Genomic DNA, 14,218 nt, shown 5'->3' with positions numbered 1-14,218 from the left:
TGAAACTTCCGGAGTGGAGCATTCTTCACGAGATTTCTTCTTGGTGTAAAAAAAAAACAAAGGGTGCTAAGCTGAAGTACCGTGTGGTGTGTGGTACCTGGCAGGGAGGCCAGCAGGAGCCGAAACAGTGTTTTACTCCTTTCTGTAGTATTTGGGTTCTGGATTTCTGTTTGAGGATACTGACTGTCCTTGGTGTGCTAAGGTAGGGCGTAAGCATAGAGGTGGGATGCAGGTAGAGAAAAGCACTGATATTTCACTGGCTTTAATTTCTCAGATTTCTGCTTCACTTGTCCTGCTTGCATACTACGGGTTAAAGTGATCCTCAAGTCAGGGTGGGAGTGAGTTTTCTCCCTCAGGGGTTTCTTTTGCCTTTCTCCGTTATCCATACCCGAGGTCACCTTGGAGGCCTTTCTGCAGGCCCTCTAGCCCCAGCCTTTGCACTCTCTTGCCCTTTCCTAAGGCACGAGTTGCAGCTTTCAATCAGTTGTGACAAATCTCAGATTTGCTGCGGAGTGCTCTGGCATTCTCTGCGCAGTGGTAGCATGTGGGGACAGCTCATCCCAGGGACCTTTCTGAAATGGGCAAGGTTGTGTTTTCAGGGTGGTGATGTGACTCCTGTGGTCCCCTCAGGCCACCAGCCCAAAGTCATGATGCTGCTCTGAGTACATGAAAAATCAACGGGAAGACAATCTCTGTGGGAAGGACTTTCCTGGAGGTTTTGCACCAGCACCCATCTCATGGTCAGGAAGGCTGAACTGCCCAGCGGATGTATCCACAGGTGTACAGCAGAAATCAGGATAATCACAATACTCTAAAACCCCACTTTAAACTAGTATTATAGGCAGTGTAAAAGCAAGCTAGTAATCATTTGCCTGAGAAGGTCCCGAACAGTTTGTGGTTTCACATGCATATTTTTCTGTTTTATGAATGTTTTCAATTTGTTGTCTGAAAGTGACACAGAAAGGAAACCGTCTGTGTGACTATAAAACTGGGGAAGCAGCAAAACTGATTAAACATGAGATGCTGTCAAACATATCAAGTAAATATACTAGGGGGAAAAAGTCCGTTTTCTAGCTTGGTAATGTCAGTAAGTTACAATAAATAAATATAAAGATACACAAAGAAAAACACAATTTAAAAATTGGCCACACTTCTGCAAGACTGTGACAGCATCAGAGCAAACTAGGATTGTTCTTAAATCCTGGAATACAGATTTGTGAATTTCTTAGCCTCAAAACGGGATACCAGAAAATGGCCACAGTTGTGTTGTACCTTTAGTTCTATGTGTGACTTTAAAAAGACTTTCTAGTAAAACTAATTCTGGGGCTCTTTCTTGACTTTTCATTCTAGGAGTTGACCCTGCTTCCCCTTTTCAGGCCACAAGAGATGCCTTCTTTTGTTTCTCTGGTCTGTCATGGTGATGGCACTGTGGGTTTTGTCTTGTGTTGCTTCTTAGTTCTTCAAGGGTCACACAAAATGAATCATTTCAGGCGGGGTTTTTATGATACTTACCTTCCAGTATGTTGGATTGTGATTCCTTTGCACAACTTGGCGATGAGATAAATTGAAATATAAAATACGTAGGTAAAAATAGTTGGTTTGTAAAGAAGCTGTAATTGACAGTACTTCCCAGGATCAAGCTTAACAAAATTGAAATTAATAAGAAAAATGTATCTCAGTGCCATAAAACCTACATTCCTGAGTGATGGTGGTTTTTGCAGCTGTTGTTTAACTGCTTAGCCTTTTTATAACCAGATTTCGTTTTGCTTTGTTTTTTGATAGCATATCAGCATTCATTCCATTGAGCCTTTGTGGATTTCTACATTAGGCAAAAGTGAAATAACAGTCAAAGGAGAAAACTTCACACGTGCATCAGGCATAAAACTGATACTGACTGGAATCACTGGCTGTAAACCAGACATGTGAGTTAAACTTTGAAAAATACTATTTAATTTGCATGGTGAAAATTAAGCCCATTTTGCCCTAGCAACAACATTGTGTGAACAGTTTGCCAGGGACCTCTCCTCGAGGGGATGCTTTGCACTCCTTTAGTTATACTTCCACTTTAAGTTCCTGAAGTATGGAAATTAATTTGGTGTTTAGGAGGGATGGGGAAGTTGGCGGTTCTCTCAGCAGTAGTGAGACAGTTCTGTACCTGTGTCCCTCTGTGCCTTACAGCACCTGTTAGGTCACAGGGAAGCCTCAGCTTTTGTTTGACTCTCCTCTGCTTCAAAATATTCTGCCTGTATTCTAGGATTCTGCTTGTGAAAGCGCAAACACTGTGCTGGGGAAGGGAATCTCTCATGCAACAGCTTGTACTTTTCTCTGTTGATGATTGCACAGTGCAACCCCCTAGATAATTAGGCTGTCTTATTCTGAATCAGTCATTTTCAGGTGCAGCTGGAATGGCTGTGTGTGATTGCTGAGCCCATTTTGCATAGCTAGCACTTGAGAAAGCATTCATATGGTACTGTTCAATTTTTACTGCAACCATGAATTTCCTTGGGACCACAGAAAACAAAAGGAGAAAAGGAGGGAGAGGGAGGAAGTAGAAAGAAAGAGGAAGGAGTGAAAGGGAGGAAGGAGGAGGAAAAGCAGGGAGAAAAGAGGAAAGAGAAGAAGAAAAATGAGAGAAAAGGAAGCTGAAGATTCTCATTCTTCACTAGCTCATGGACCATGTTGGTAGCACAGAGAAGTATATAGTAAACAGCAAAATCACACATTGGATTACATAGCCTCATCCCAGGGCTGGAAGACCAATATCTTGGAATATTCCAGTATCTGGAAGACCAATTGTCTTCTGTGATTACTGTGACACACAGTAACTTCATTCCACAAGTGCCCAACTTTGTCTTTTCAATTTCCTGCTCTGTCTTTCCACCTCCATCTGGCAGCTCTAAGAGAGATTTCTGTTTTCTCCTTACCCTTTGCTTTAGGTTATAGACTTCCTGTAGTAGCACCAATGAGTAGCATAGTGGCATCTGTGTTTCAATGTCTGACTGTTTTATTTCTCTTCCAGCATTAGAGTTAGAAATGTACTAAACGATACACAAATGACATTTGCTCTCCCACCAACACGTAAAGAGGCCAAAAGTATATGTATACAGGCTAATGGGAAAAAATGTTCACCACCAATGACCCTGCATTATGTTTCACCACCATCATGTCTTGCAATCACACCGAATACCTCCTGGATCAGGTAAGCTTCTCTTTCTCTACTTTTTATGTATATATTAAATGTAGGTTTTATATTTATATTGAAATGTAGTCCCACTGAGCCGATATGAGCCTCCTTCCTTGGCCAGACTGCAGTTGATGTAAACTTGGATGACTGCTGTAGCCTGTTGTGGAAAATGAATTTATGCTGGTGAACTGATTTAACATTTAACATACAGATAGGGTCACGATAGCTGCAAGATGGATTCTGTGTTCTGCAGGATTCTGTAAACTCCTTCCTGCCCACTCCAGGTCTCCTTTGTAGAAGTCAAAAATAGTCTCTTCATACTACAGCTAAATCCAAAATACTGGTAGCACACATAAATCCAAACTTCAGTTAACTTTCATTTCGTGATACTCATAGACCCTTCACCCCCAAAACAGTATAAAGTATCAGTGAATTGGAAATTAAGTGAAAATAATCACCACTGCAGTGATACAGGCAGATTTGCTGTAGGCCTGGGGCTTGAAAGACCCCCTTTCAAGCCTTTTCAGTGTCCTGTGGTAGACTTACAGCTCCAGTGAAAGACTTACAGGGTGGTTTTAAGATGTTCTCAGGCACAGCTTTCCACCTGTCCCTCTGCCTGCACAGTTATTAACCACTTTCACATTCTTAATCTGCTATCTTGGTGTCAAGCACTGGTAAGTGTGGATTTGAGGTAATGAATTGGGCTGGCAGCTGCAGCAGCTGAGCAGCTAGGATGCATGCCCTCATCTCCAGGTGAGAGGCAGCTCAGGCAGCTGGAAATTAATAATACCTTAAACCACTCCAACTGTGTTCAGCAGAGGTTGTGAGCCAGAGCCCTCAGACACAAGCACCATTGTGTGTGCTGAGACAGATGGTCTGAACACTGCTGAGAATGTTTCCTGTGAGGTGCCTGGCACCATCGGTTCGTCCTGAAGAAGGCAAGAATTAAGCACAGGCAGGGCTGCTCTGGGGCAGTGAAATAACATGATTCTCTTTCTTCTAGACAGAATATTAAATCACAGTCTAGTTCTTTGGCTGCATGAATAGAAAACAAGGTGGAGAGTCCCTGAAAAGGAGTATGCATGTGTATTCATTACGTGTCATTTGGTTTTGTGGTAGCAAAAGTATTTACCATTAAATGATGAGGAAAGAATGAAAGTACTCTGTATAGCTCTAATTATCTTGTCCTGCAGTTTGACTTTATTGTATTGGCTGCTACCAAAGCAAAATGTACAAGAGCGGTTTATGCACAGCTGAAGCTGTAATGCAGGACTTACCTGTTGGAAAACAGATAATAGTAACCTCCCTTCCCCCCCCCTTTGTTTTTTTTACAGTGGTGGTCGTAAAATTACTACGATTGGTAGAAATTTTAATGTCGTGGACAGTGTGATTATTTCAGATGACCAGAGATCAAACCTCACTGTGAGTCTTAATCTCCTTTATAATACCAAATACAGGCCTCTCGATGGATTAGGTTTTGTTCTTAAGGTTTAAGGACGATCTCAATAGTTTTTAAACTCTTGCAGGCACATATCAGTTACCCTACTGAAATAGATATGACCACTTGCAGGATTACGGTTGCTCACATTCTCAGTACAAGATCATGGATACACATAAGCTACTCTCCTGCATAATTCCCTAAGCCTTTTTTCTGTGCCTTGGAGACTTCTTCCAAATCTGGCCTTTTTGAGTCTCCTCAACCTCCATACATGGATCTGTTGGAGGGGAGGATATGGCTTACTCTGACTTTGTGTTGAGAACCCACATGGTGCCACTGCCTCAGCAGGGGGCCACAGAGTGGAGCTGTTGTTGGGATGAAACCTTTTCTCCAAGGCTGTGAGGAGGTGGGAACCCTGTTGACGCCTGGGCTTGCAGCACAGACACCCGAAAACAGCAGCACCACCCCATGGAGTGAACAGTGGGGTGACTGTAGCAACCCCCATCTGTCAGGAGTTAAGCTGGGGAGAACCAGTGCCCAGGGGTGCCAGAGAGCTTGTCCTGCTCTTCTTTTGTCCCCTGCATTGAGGGGAAGGAGGGAGAAATCACTGTCACTATTCCTGTCTCACTGCAGGAACTATCTGCCTTAGCAGCGTGCAATCAGCCTTAAAGCAGCGTGCAGAGTGTGCGTTAAATGTGCTTAAAGGTAGACACAGGCTCAAAACAGGAATTTTCTCAGGTGCTCTGCATGCAGCCCTGATCGGAGAGAAGAGGTTTAGCAGATATCTGTGTGAAGTCAGGAAGACATTAAAATAGTTTTGAGTGCCTCTGTAATTGTACCCACTGTTGTGTACTCAATGACTGTTACAGCCTTGCTATTGCATTTCTAGGTCTCTAGGTGTCCTGGAAATGAATCTGAATATCATTACTTAACGCCAAGCCTGAGCCATGCGACAGAGGGTAAAGTTGTTGATATGATGTTAAAAGTGGAAACTACCTTTATACCATGTGTTAAATTGCACTATCACCCTGACCCAGTGTTCATTAACTACCAGCTGCACACTGAGCTTGATCCTGATCTGGAATTGAAAATATATGTAAGTTTGAAAGTAATGAACTGTAATTCTCTATTTAAAATGATGTTTGGGATAATTTTACTGCTTACTGTATTTAATGACTGTTTATTATCTTCAATTTTTTCCCCTCTAGAAAGAAAACGACAACTTGAATATTTCTAAGACTGAGGTAGAGGTTTATCTGTCATATATGAATGGTGCACAGACCAAAAAGATATGGTTCAGTGTCCAGAATATTACCAAAAAGCCAGACCGTAGCACCATACTGTGCAAATTCAAAAGGGAAGGAACAGACAAGATTGACTTTTCCACAGTGAAAGTTTTTGTGAGTAGAATTCCCTTTTGTTGCAATTCAGGAGTGTTTGGATGTTTATACAAATGTAGCAAAATGTAGCATTAAGGCTCTCAGTGTTCTTTATAGAGGGAGGAACTGCATGCATTTTCTGCTCTCTGGCTACTTGGTAGCACAGTATCTTCCGGCGTGTCTAAGCATGCCTGACTAGCTTAGGTGTCGCTAGAACTCATTTACTGTCTGGTTACTGCTGTGGTATCACAGGTAAGCTATGCCACCCAAACTGAACTCACTGCTGCTGAGCTCCAGGAGAGCAGTAGATTGTCACACCTCTGGCTGCAGCTCAGACATCACCCATACAGCATGACTGGCTCCAGGAATGCTCCTCATCTTAGTTCAGTAAGCAATCTGATGCTGCAGTGTGGCCATGAAGAGGATTGTGCCCTCCCTTTCACTTTTTTGTACTGAAGCAGATGAAGATCTTGAACAGTGTATAGAGATCACCACCGAGGCAGAAGAGAAGGCATTTCTGGATGAAGAAGGAGGTGAAATTCAGTGTGCAATGGGAAGGACAAAATGCTTTGAATGCACGGCACAAAGGCAGGCCCAGATATAAGAACATTAGCATGGATGTCAAAGCTAAATGGCAGCTTAAGATATTTGCTCTATGAATAAGATGAAGGTATGAATTTTTTAAAATGCAGTCATCACCATTTATGAGGGAGAAAAATGATGCCAGACTCTTATTGCAGTATGTGGTGGTATAAAACTGAAATAATTCTATTGACTTCAAGGCATATGTCTCATAGTAAAGATTAACGAAGCTATTCTCAATTTCATATCACTGCTAACTGATCCCCCATCTGTGGATCCTGCCATCTGAGCCAGTTATGGCATGGAAAAGCCTTTCTGAGGGTGGTGTTGCATTTAAATATTAACATTGCCTTGCTCATCCTGCAAGCTTCATAGGAGTGACTGTCATAGAAAGGTCACCATTTCACTAAGGCAAATCAAATGCAGTAGTTATAATGTAACGTTTCACTTCTGCTACCTTAAAAATGGTTCTTGCCAACATCAAGAAAAATGTAAAAGCAATAAATCATCACGTGTTTTTTCAATCTTATGAATAAATCATCATGGAAGAAGTAGGGCCAGTCTGTAGAAAGGATAAGCTGAGTATAAAAGATAGGTATTGGCTGAGAATAAATGTATGTCTTGCCACAGTTTTCAGGAAGAAAGAGGATATTGAGTGTGGTGTCAAAGACAGGATGATCAGTCTGAATGACAGTATCAAAGAAGAAAATACTGTTCTTGTGACCGAAGAAAGATTCGTATAGATCAAGGTGCTCAAGACAGCAGTAACAGAATCATTCCCATCACAGGACAGAGAAAAAACTGGCACCTGATATTGTAGGCTTAGTAGGAAAGGTATGAAATAAAACTGCAGTCAAGAGACAGTGTATGAGTGGAGAGCTGCAAATATAAACCAGTATTTAAAAGAAAAAAAAAAGCCTAGGCAAATGGAAGCTTGCTGATTTAATCCTGTTTCTGGGTAAAGCTTTTTAATGTATTTTGAGTGAGGGACTCAGGAAAGACCTGGAGATAAATGGAAAATGGGATAATTGTCAACTTCGTTTTAATAAAAGCAGATTATGCTAGATATCTTGATTTCATAAGATGAGTGATTTCCTCAACAGCAAAAAAGCGGTAGATCACATGTACCTGGAAGTCATTCAGTAAACTACTTAACGAGGTAATTATGAAGACGCAGGGATTAGAAAACCTGGATGCTGTGTGCAGGGAGCTGACTGTGAGCAAAGTTGCTTTTCATACAGATATTATTTAGTATCACTAGTGACTTGAGCACAAAAATAAGGCATGTGCTAATAACATTTGCTGATGACAAAGCTCAGAGGTATTACCAGTCCAGAGGAGGTTTCATAATGTCATGCAGGAAGAATGAAATGAATTTGGGAATCAGAACTGGATGAATTCAGGTGTACTTTATTTAGTCCATGATTCGTAAGCAAAATAAAGAAATGGCACCACTTGAATAGGAAAGTTATGATGAAGATTAAAGATAATGCAAATATGAGCAGGAAATGAATGTTTTGTCTCAGTTTGCAGTAAGCAGAGATGATTAACAGAAATTTCTGCTTTAGGAATGCTTTGGTTGGACATGACAAGTGAAGAAAGGCAGGTGTATTAGGCACACGATGAGGCTACCAATGCATTTCAGCCTTAGAAAAGGCAAATGGATCCTAGGAAGGTTCAGACCAAAAGTACTTTATATAAAGGAACCATGAAAAAAATATAAATAACTGAGGAAAAAAGATTTGATAGAGGAAGTGGGTCTGCTTTGTCTTCTGTTTTTTGTAGCCCCAGAAGTTTGAAGGCTGTGCCCCTTCCAGCCCTGTGAGGTTTCACTGCTTGCTCATGTCTGTGTACCTGCAATGTGACTATCCAGCTCGCAGTTTCCAGCTGCCCTGGCTGCTCACCTCCTGTGACAAACCAGTGATTGAAATCACCAGATCTCTGCCTTCCCTGCTGTAACTCAAAATAATTTCAACCCAACTCTCCTTTTCAATTATCTCAGGCTCATTTCTATCCCTGGCACTTGGTGGTATTCTTTTTCTGTATCAGAGTGTATTTTTACCTCTAGTCTGTTTATAGTCTTAGCTGCCCTTTATTTATGTGCTTTCATGGTCCTCTTTGAGATCCTCCTTTGTGAAATTTCTTCTGCTGTAATTATCAGTGGTGAATGAGTCAGTTTGCCATCCGGCAGACCTCAGCCCTTTTGTATATTTGTAAGAACTAATGCCTGTCCTGCCTTTGACAAGCCCAGTGGCTGTTGGGGAAAGTTGTACATGTATTGTACGTTGTGTTTGTTCTTAAGGGGACCTTCAAGAATGCCCTACATCCTACATAAGGAGGTTGAAACTTCTGCAAAGAAATAAACAAGAGAGCTGTGGGACAGGCATCTATCAAACATTTGACTTCCCTCATTATTTACATGATTCTTACCTTACTTTTCTGCTCAGCAAAGTAGCATTGTGAGCTCAAAGGAACTTTTTTTACTATCAACACGTGCCTTCCTTTCCTCAAAGTGCCAAAACGTTTAGCAGCAATTCTGGAGTACATGAGCCCCTGGGCCAGCTGAAGGCCAAATCTTGCCATTCATTTGAGCACGCTAGTTTGCAGTGAAGCAATGGCAAAATTTGGTGCTGCATTAAAACAATTTGGTCTGGAGGTCCTCCTTGTTCACTGATCTGTTGTCTTGTTTAAGCATCCAATACAGTAAAAGTTAAATTTGTGTTGGTTCACATACATTTTTTCCACATTACTACTGTCTTCTCAGAACTATGCAGAGCTATGGTCCTTCATGTGCCGCAAATACATTTAATTCTTTGTATACATTAAATGTCATTTTAAGCACTGATGTAATACCTGTCCTCTATTAATACAGCCATTATTTTTCTTCAGGTCAAATTAGGAAATTTTGAGCATGAAGTCAAGCCAACGTCATCACATGTATATTTGTATGTTCTGATTTTGCTACCTATTGTAGTGGGCGTCATTATAGGTAAGTACAATGTGTTTTCAGGTTCTTATTCGCTGAAGGCTATAATTGTGGCACATAAAGACATATACATACATGCACACATTTGGGACTGTCACAAACAGTCTGGTGGTTTTCCCCTGTTCCACATAAAAGTGGACAAAGTTAACTCTGGTCTGGTGGTGAATTCCATCTTGTCAGACTACAGGCAAGCCATAGGACTGACATCCTTATGTCCCAGCTTGGGCTGTTCCAGCTGTCCAAGCTGGGCACTCCTCACGTCCCAAGGCAGATGTTCCCTAACAAACGGCTTATCCTCAGGCAGTGTTTGTGCTGTTTCTGCTCAGTCTCATTTCGATCATTTGTGAATTTGTGGGTCATTACTAAATTGATGGGGGTAAATAGTTATCCCCTCCTCTTTCTGTCACTCCCTATTTCTGAATGTTTTGATCTGGCTATATATTTGATAAATTTCCACTTTGGTAGTAAGTTTAGGGGGTTGGTTTTTTGGGTTTGTTCATTTCAGGTTTGGTTTTGGTTTTGGATTTGTTTTTTTTTTTTGGGGGGGTGTCTTTTTAAAAAGTGCATTACCTTTACAGGAGCTGTATCTCATGCCTTTACTCTCTCAAAATAAGCTTTAGAGAAGTTAACCATTTCTGCTTCAGGTTGCTAGTAGTAGAAGTGCTTGTTAGAGTCTGTGTCTCACTGTGCAGGTTGTATACATAGTAGGGTGTACTGTACTTTCAAACAAAGCTGGATTGACAATTCTAACATGTTAGAAGAAATGTTTCTTATTAAACATTAGGGTTTAGATCCAGATAACCAGAGCTCACGGGTACTTGCTCACAGACAACAGTAGAAACTGATCCTCCTGGAGAATGCAAGTGTATGTTAATCTTTCTGTTTCTTAAAATAATATTAAAACTCATCTTTTATAGGGCTTGTCTGTTTTGCAGTGTCTGTACTCAGAATCTGTTTTTGATTCCTTTTTAGCGGCATTCATAGTTACTAGATACAAATCCAAAGAGTTAACTCGTAAACAGAGTCAGCAACTGGAACTGCTGGAATATGAGATTCGGAAGGAAATACGTGAAGGTAGGTCTGAAGGGCTTTATAGAGCTTAAGTACAGCATGATTTCCCAACTGAAACTGTCAAGAAGCTCACATTATACAAGCATTTTAATATTATAGCTGATAGAATATTTTTATCATGTATCAGAGTTCCCCTTTAATGTTGGTGTGCGCTGCAGTAGCAGATAGCACTGATCATAGGATTGCATGTAATATTTCCTTCAACAAAAGTGAGGAAAAGAATTGATCGGTACTTTCCCACTCATAAGAGCTTCAGCTAGAAAAACAACCCTTTTCCCCTGAAAACTACTTTTTAAGGAACATCTACTGGGGTCAAGTTATAACTGTGAAGATGATTTCGTGTCAACTAAACTAACTGTCAGTGGTGGGGGTTGCTTTTTCAGGATTTGCTGAACTGCAAATGGATGAATTAGATGTGGTGGATAGCTTTGGAACTGTTCCATTCCTTGACTACAAACACTTTGCTCTTAGAACTTTCTTTCCAGAGGTAAATATTTACAAGTCTTTCAGTTGTCAGCCCTACCTAATAATGAAAAAGCTAGGAAGGTCAGGGTCAAATAATTGAAGTAAATACTACGCAGTAATCATACATTGTTTTCACAAGAAACTTTTCTTAAATCAAGAGTTAGCAAAGAACACTTTAAGACTGTACGTCTCTATATTTAACCAAGCCTTAAATGCTGTAGACAAAGCACTGCTGTTGAATTTTCAAGGGTTGTGTGTGCATCCATTTCTTTTTTGCCCAGCCTCACTAAGCTGCTTGCTTTTCATTCCACCCTAACTAAGCTATAATTTATCCATTGCTTTTTCTGTTCTCATGCTTTCACTTTCCATGCTATAGCTAATTAAAGTAACAGGCTAGCTAACATGCTAGCGAACATCATGACACTTCCTAATTAGACTTGTGGGATGAAGAAGTGGCTGTAAGGTTGTGCTGACTTGCTACTCCAAGCTGCTGACAGAAATGGTGAGACCCTGATTCAAAGGAGTGCAGGTCAAATGCTTAAAAATTACATAAGTACTTAAGTGCTACCCAGTTTAGAGGTGGATATTTTCATTGTTCGTCAGAGCAGTTTGTGCCTCTATGTCAGAAGATTGAAGACACAATTCTCTTAAATGTTTTACTTTTCTTGCCTTTTTTCTTTTTTTTTGCATATGTGACACATTACAGTGCTGATAAGTGCATTTCCACAGCTTTCAAAATTACTTCGTGATGTTAACCAGTGCTTACTGGCATTTGCTAATTGGCAGAAGCTGTGATCTCAACTGGTGATATTTTGCTGTGTAACTGACACCAGTGAGTAGAAACCCTTGCTTAGTGTTGTGGTGTTGTAGGGTATAGGTCATATCTATGTGAATTATCTACTAGTCTTCATGTATTACTCATCACTGCTGTAGCCCAGTCCTGCAGTCTTGTCCGTACACTGCTTCCCTTTATCGCCATGTGTAATCCAACTAAAAGCTCGTTGTGATAAAGTTAAAGACGTGATAGTGCAGAATCAGGGCCTTTTTTTTGTACAACACCAAATACCAGATACAAAGGCAGAATAATATTTAGCAATTAATATATGCATAATCTTTGTACACTTCTATTCCAGTTCTCCCACCAAAGGAAACTGGGAATATCTCTTCTGGTCCTGCTGTGATGCCCCCAGTTTAATTTGGGGTCACTAGGACGTTTGAAGAAAGTAGACCAAGGAAACCTTATTTTCTGCATCTCTTCCCTTTCAGTTTGTTTTGTTGCCAGGCATATTTGTGTTTAAATAGTGGGTTTACTTTTAGTAATACATCTTTTCATAGTGATAGTCCCCTGTCAAAACAGGAACAATCTGTAGAAGTTGTCTGGGTGGAAGTGATTTGCTTTATGCGAAGAAAAAAAGGCACAAAGTCTGCCACCATGTTGGGTTATGTGAGGTCAGAAAGGTAAGGGCTCCTGTTTTGCCTTGGCAATTGTCATACCACTGTGCATCCTGGAAATTATTCCAATTACACTTTTGTCTCAGTTTGAAATACTGATACCACGAAGGTAAATTTGCCACTATTAGCTCTCTATAGACATGCAGTGTCAGACAAGTTTTTTAACGTATTGTGTACCAATTTTTTCTGCAAAGCACTTACCATTTACATTGCAGGAGTGTTCAAACATGTCTTGTGCTGCGTGAATGTGATAGGACAGAAGTGCTCTACCAAACAGATATTACAGATGAACGGAAAAGGTGATGGGGTGATAGATTGCAGCCAAGTGTGAAACGGGTTGACAGAAGGGTCGAAGAGACAAACCACCAGTTTGCTCACTAACCCATGTGTTTGCATGATGTCCATATTGTACTCTTTCTGCCTTCCAGTGTGTTTGATGGGCTTTTTCTCATCTAATCCAAGCTGTTTAAACACAGGCATCAAAGACGTTCACAGAGCATCTTCAAGAAAGTGGTTCAACCCACTTGCCTGAGACATCTGTCTCAGGATGAGTTGCTTAAAGAGGGAGTCAAATACTTAAATTGAGAGTGACAAACCCCATCTTTATTTCTAATTTCTTTCTTCCTGCTGCTTTCATTTTCTATGTTTGATCTGGCTTGATATCTTTTGTACTTAATGCTCATAGGTGGTAAATGGATATTACAACTATTCTTAAAACATTCCTTTTTTTTGGCCCAATTTTTGCTTACTTGTTAGATTTTGATTATTATTTCTGTTTTCCCTCTATTTCCTACATTGCTTCCTTTAATGCTACCATGCTTGTTCCCTGTTCACAAGCATTTTTAACCTTTAATGTGGTTCTGGTTGTTTCACTCTATGTGTGTGTTTTATTGGTAGGTTGTTTAGGGGCCCTGAAGAAGTTCTGGGAAAATGGGAATAGCCAGCGGAGGAAGAGGTGTAGGGGAGAAGACAACAGGAGGCATGAGGAAATGCAGGGATGAAAAATCAGATCTGTAGATGAAAAATTAGATAGGAGCCAGGACTGTGTGGTTGCAGCCCAGACAGCAAATCGTTTCCCAGACTGCATGAAAAGAAGCCTGGCCAGCAGGTCAAGGGAGGTGATTCTCTCTCTCTGCTCTTGTGAGACCCCACCTGGAGTGCTGTGTTCAGCCCTGGGGTTCCCAGCACAAGAAAGACATGGACCTGTTGGAGTGGGTCCAGAGGATGGTCAGAGAGCTGGGACACCTCTCCTGTGAAGACAGGCTGAGTGAATTGGGGTTGTTCAGCCTGGAGAAGAGAAGGCTCGGGGAGACCTTATTGCAGCCTTTCAGTGTAAAGAAGGCCCATAATAAAGATAGAGGCAGACTTTTTACCAGGACCTGTAGTGACAGGATGAGGGGCAATGTGTTTTAACTGAAAGAAGATAGATTTAGATTGGTCATAAGGAAGAAGTTATTTTACAGTGAGGATGGTTGCAGGAAGTACACTGGAACAGGTTAACCAGAGAAGTTGTGGCTGCCCCATCCCTGGCAGTGTTCAAGGCCAGGCTGGACAGAGCTTTGAGCAACCTATGGAAGGTGTCCCTGCCCATGACAGGGGGGGTTGAACTAGATTATCTTTGAATGTCTTCCAACCCAAACCATTCTGTGATTCTATGATCC

The 14,218-nt window shown here is 41.1% G+C and overlaps 1 protein-coding gene across 1 annotated transcript in view; it reads left to right on the top strand.

The window, feature by feature from the left end:
* PLXNC1 (plexin C1) overlaps positions 1-14,218 on the top strand; it is a gene marked incomplete at its 5' end in the record, with an annotated part of 69,703 nt that overhangs the window by 30,506 nt on the left and 24,979 nt on the right. The window contains 8 exons of the mRNA XM_080619644.1: positions 1,783-1,922; positions 3,020-3,199; positions 4,519-4,606; positions 5,512-5,718; positions 5,831-6,022; positions 9,473-9,572; positions 10,542-10,643; positions 11,024-11,127. Of these exons, the coding sequence (XP_080475770.1) occupies positions 1,783-1,922; positions 3,020-3,199; positions 4,519-4,606; positions 5,512-5,718; positions 5,831-6,022; positions 9,473-9,572; positions 10,542-10,643; positions 11,024-11,127 (1,113 nt within the window). The remainder of the gene's footprint in view (positions 1-1,782; positions 1,923-3,019; positions 3,200-4,518; positions 4,607-5,511; positions 5,719-5,830; positions 6,023-9,472; positions 9,573-10,541; positions 10,644-11,023; positions 11,128-14,218) is intronic.

Source organism: Psittacula echo, assembly GCF_963264785.1.
Source record: "Psittacula echo genome assembly, chromosome: 1".
Lineage (NCBI taxonomy): Eukaryota > Metazoa > Chordata > Aves > Psittaciformes > Psittacidae > Psittacula > Psittacula echo.
This window is presented reverse-complemented; position numbering and strand designations above follow the sequence as displayed.